At 38.9% G+C, this 4,733-nt stretch overlaps 1 protein-coding gene across 1 annotated transcript; it reads left to right on the plus strand.

Annotated features, from left to right (window-relative positions):
- Positions 1 to 583: 583 nt before the first annotated feature.
- Positions 584 to 2,560, plus strand: LOC114177620 (2-hydroxyisoflavanone synthase-like). The gene is made up of 2 exons (XM_028063037.2): positions 584 to 1,616; positions 1,699 to 2,560. The coding sequence occupies exons 1-2, from the start codon at positions 720 to 722 to the stop codon at positions 2,368 to 2,370; spliced, it is 1,569 nt and encodes a 522-aa protein (XP_027918838.1). The 5' UTR covers positions 584 to 719; the 3' UTR covers positions 2,371 to 2,560.
- The last annotated feature ends 2,173 nt before the right edge of the window (positions 2,561 to 4,733 follow it).

The raw sequence follows: 4,733 nt of genomic DNA on the forward strand, positions 1-4,733 counted from the left end.
GTAACGCAATAAACGGTGCCGATAAAAAAAAACGCAATGAACAGTAGTGTTCCAAAGTGAAGAATACATATATAATTGAAGGAAGCTTTTATAAAAGAAATATGATTTAAGTATACATTTAGAGACAGAAAAAAAAATGATAGATTTATAAAATATTTAAATTGATAAAAAGAAAGAAATAGAAAGAAACAAACATGCAACAAATATACATAAAATAAAAATAAATATGTATAGAAATATTGATTGCAATTTTCGGTTTTCAGCATTTGCCGAGCAGCCTGGAGTGGAGGCACTTTGCTTTTTGTTGACGGAGTCTCTCTCTCTCTGTCTTTCTGGAGTAACTCAGCGCATCATCTTAGACCATAAACTTAGTAGGTGTGAAGCACACTCTTTAAAACCATGGGCATCTTAAAATAGAAACTTTTTTGTCTCCAGTGAAGAACTATTATAATAATAGGAGTGAAATGAATAGTCCGTCTTTGCATTTCAAAACAAATAAAATAATAGAAATAGTTATTTTAAAGACATTTTTTAGGCCCACAAAACATCAAATGAGCTACTATAAAGAGGGAGCAACGGAAGCCTGTATCCTCAGGTTAGCCTCGAACTCGGGATTGCACTTCGAAGTGGTTCTTACGTAAAACACAGAGAGTTGTTAACCTTGAGGTAGCGGGAGAAAGCAAGATAATAAGAAGAGAGAAGAAGCAGAAAGAAAGAAGATGTTGCTCGAAATCGCAATTGGGTTGTTGGTGCTGGGTCTGTTTCTGCACCTGCGTCCCACACCGAGCGCAAAATCGAAGGCACTTCGCCACCTTCCCAACCCTCCAAGCCCAAAGCCTCGGCTTCCGTTGATTGGACACCTTCACCTTTTGAAAGACCAACTTCTACACCACTCTCTCATAGATTTATCCAAACGTTATGGCCCTTTGTACTCTCTCTACTTTGGGTCTATGCCCACCGTTGTTGCCTCCACCCCTGAGCTCTTCAAACTCTTCCTTCAAACCCACGAGGCTGCTTCCTTCAACACAAGGTTCCAAACCTCTGCCATTAAGCGCCTCACTTATGATAACTCCGTTGCCATGGTTCCCTTCGGTCCTTACTGGAAGTTCATCAGGAAGCTCATCATGAACGACCTCCTCAACGCCACCACCGTCAACAAGTTGAGGCCATTGAGGAGCCATGAGATCCGCAAGGTTCTCAGAGTTCTCGCCCAAAGTGCAGAGGCCCAACAACCTCTTAACGTCACTGAGGAGCTTCTCAAGTGGACCAACAACACCATCTCCATGCTCATGCTTGGTGAGGCCGAAGAGGTTAGAGATTTGGCTCGCGAGACGGTTAAGATTTTCGGAGAGTACAGTCTCACTGACTTCATCTGGCCCTTGAAGAAGCTCAAGTTTGGAAAGTACGAGAAGAGGATTGATGAGATATTCAACAAGTTCGACCCCGTCATTGAGAAGGTTATCAAGAAGCGCCAAGAGATCGTTAGAAGGAGAAAGAATGGAGAAGTTGTTGAGGGAGAGCAGAGCGGTATCTTCCTCGATACTTTGCTTGAATTCGCTGAGGACGAGACCATGGAGATCAAAATTACCAAGGAGCAGATCAAGGGTCTTGTTGTGGTAAGTTGTTAATGCTTTAAGAAACAATGTTGACGCACTACTAAAGACTAAAAATATACTCACCAAGCTTTTGTTTTGACAGGATTTCTTCTCAGCTGGGACAGATTCCACAGCCGTGGCTACTGAGTGGGCTTTGGCAGAACTTATCAACAACCCTAGGGTGTTGCAAAAGGCTCGGGAGGAAGTGTACAGTGTTGTGGGAAAAGATAGACTGGTTGATGAAGTTGATACTCAAAACCTTCCTTACATCAGGGCGATTGTGAAGGAGACATTCCGCATGCACCCACCACTCCCAGTGGTGAAGAGAAAGTGTGTGGAAGAGTGTGAGATTGAGGGGTGTGTTATCCCAGAGGGTGCATTGATACTTTTCAATGTGTGGGCTGTAGGAAGAGACCCTAAGTACTGGGACAGACCATCGGAATTTCGTCCCGAGAGATTCTTAGAAAATGGAGGTGAAGGGGCAGTTGGTCCTATTGATCTAAGGGGACAGCATTTTCAACTTCTCCCATTTGGGTCAGGTAGGAGAATGTGCCCTGGAGTGAATTTGTCTACTTCAGGAATGGCAACTCTTCTTGCATCTGTTATCCAGTGCTTTGACCTTCAAGTGCTTGACCCACAAGGACATGTACTCAAAGGTGATGATGCCAAAGTTAGCATGGAAGAGAGAGCTGGCCTCACTGTTCCAAGAAAACACAACCTCGTTTGTCTTCCACTTGCAAAAACAACCCTCGCTGCCAAACTCCTCTCCCCGTAGATTACAACATACAACATCATGTTCCCCTTCGTTGCACTTACTTTTATCTTCTCATAATTATTTCAATAAGCTGTAATTCACGCACCTACTACACACACACATGCGATGCCTTTATTTCTTATTCAGATATGTAACTTCGATCTTTCTCTTTTTACCAAAGTAAAAGTCTTGCATCTACTCCATTCTATTATTTTCACTCGCCTTCTCTCCTTTCATCGTTTCACTTTCTCTCGTAAAAATAAAAACAATTTGCGACAAGTCTGATGTATTAACACAATTTCGTTAAAATATATATGTTTTTACTGCAAAGCGGAAATATAAGCCAAAATTATGTTGGGTTTCTATTATTCTCATTATACAATATGTTGTAGATAGTTTCTGGTATCGATACATTCTCCTACGATAATAACAACAAAAATAAAAATAAAACAAGAATAAAAGAAAAAAAGAAAAAAAAATTATATAAAAAGGTACGTTGTATTGTGTAAAGTCTTGCATCTACTCCATTCTATTATTTTCACTCGCGACCGTACATGATTGGCCCCTGCCACTCCTGATCGATCAGTCCCTTAGCGACCGGTCGATGAGACAACCTTAACAAAAGTTTCTAGAGATGTTATCTACTTCTTAATCCGAACATACCGTGAGTCAATTTTGAAAAATCGCATGTCCGCTTACATCTTACTAAGCTTCTCAAATCGCTGTCAGATAGATTGTTCACAGGAAACTATTCAGACTCTTGATATTGTTCTGCATTCGGACTACAACTTCGTGAGTCGGTCGGTTGCCAAGCAGAGGCATCAACCTATCGTATGAAGAAATCGTGTAGCCCCCATACGTTTTTGTGGTCAACTGGGTCAGAAGGCGAAATCGTGTGGGAGATGAACGTTTTTGGTGTCGTAATCGATTACCGTATGTTGTAATCGATTACTGCATGATGTAATCGTGCAAGGGGATAACGTCTTTGAAGCCGTAATCGATTACCGTAGTGTGTAATCGATTACTGAATGTGTTGCAGTTTTCTGTGTATTGTGTAATCGATTACGCACGAACTGTAATCGATTACATGCGTAATTTTTTGAAAAAAAACGTTAACAAACATTTCACTGGATAGGAAAGCAATGATGTATAATATAGTTGAATATGGAACTAAAAACAATGATATTAGTGAAAAAAAAAATTACAATCAATTAAAGTACTAAGATAATAATATCAATGTCAAAGTGCATTAAAAAAATACAAAGTTTTTGAATGAAAATAAACATGAAAATGCATCTAAGATGGAGGAAATTGGCGCCGCACATAAGCCATGTCTTTCTCAAGTTGACCAACCCGAGCATCTATACTGTCAAATCTTGAACCAACAAAAGCCCGGAGATCGTGGATTTCGTGGATAATATCATTAAGCATAGCAGCAGATGCATCCTGGGTAGGCTGAGGCGGTGGAGATGGTGTGCGGTCATCATGAATAGGTGCATCCTGCATATCACGTTTATGAATCCATTCACCATTTTGGTTTTTTACAAAACCAAAGGAATGAATCACTTCAGCACCAATTGGACCTGTTCTCCAATTAATCTCCTCAAATGGTTCATCTTCTAGAGGAACATTAAACTTAATCAAAATGTTGTAATCACTCCATTTTATTATTTTCGCTTGCGCATCTCCTTTTACCGCTTTACATTTTATTATCTCCACAAATTTACAATTCTCGTAAAAATTAAGAAAGCAATTTTCAATAGTATGGTATAATATCACAACTTCGTTAAAATATAGAACAACGATACTTTGACATACAAATTTTTTTTACTCATTTAGGTCTCTTATTATTCTCAATATACAACATGATGTAGTAAGACTCATATCTATTGATTTAAGATAAGATGCTTATTAAACATTAAATCATGAAGAGGAAGTTTTGATGATGATAAATTATACACTACAAAATATTGAAGTAAATATGACGGTTTTAATATGGCGGTTATAAAAAACTGTCATAATTTGCTTCATAATACGATAGTTCTATAACCGCCACATTTTGTATGCAAAATATGGCATTTGAAAACGCCATTATGCTCCCATTACACATTACGTCGTTTTCCAGTGGCACCATCTTTCCCTTCATAATACTCTTTTTTATTTACTTCTCATAACACAATTTCGTTAAAATATATTATACTTTTATTTTAGCTTAGTGGCATTTTATGTAATTTTGCAGCCCAAAGTGGCCATTTTGTAAGTTTGCACATCTTGTGTGATGTGATCACGAATTCCTTAGATTTTTAGGTGGAGAGAACCCTTCTTCTTCATTCAGTCTACTCATGGTGCCTTTTTGAAGACTATTGGAGAGCCCTTGAAGTAGC

The sequence above is a fragment of the Vigna unguiculata genome, chromosome 3 (genome assembly GCF_037176805.1).
Source record: "Vigna unguiculata cultivar grain cowpea cultivar isolate G323 ecotype 2 chromosome 3, ASM3717680v1, whole genome shotgun sequence".
NCBI classification, from domain to species: Eukaryota; Viridiplantae; Streptophyta; class Magnoliopsida; order Fabales; family Fabaceae; genus Vigna; species Vigna unguiculata.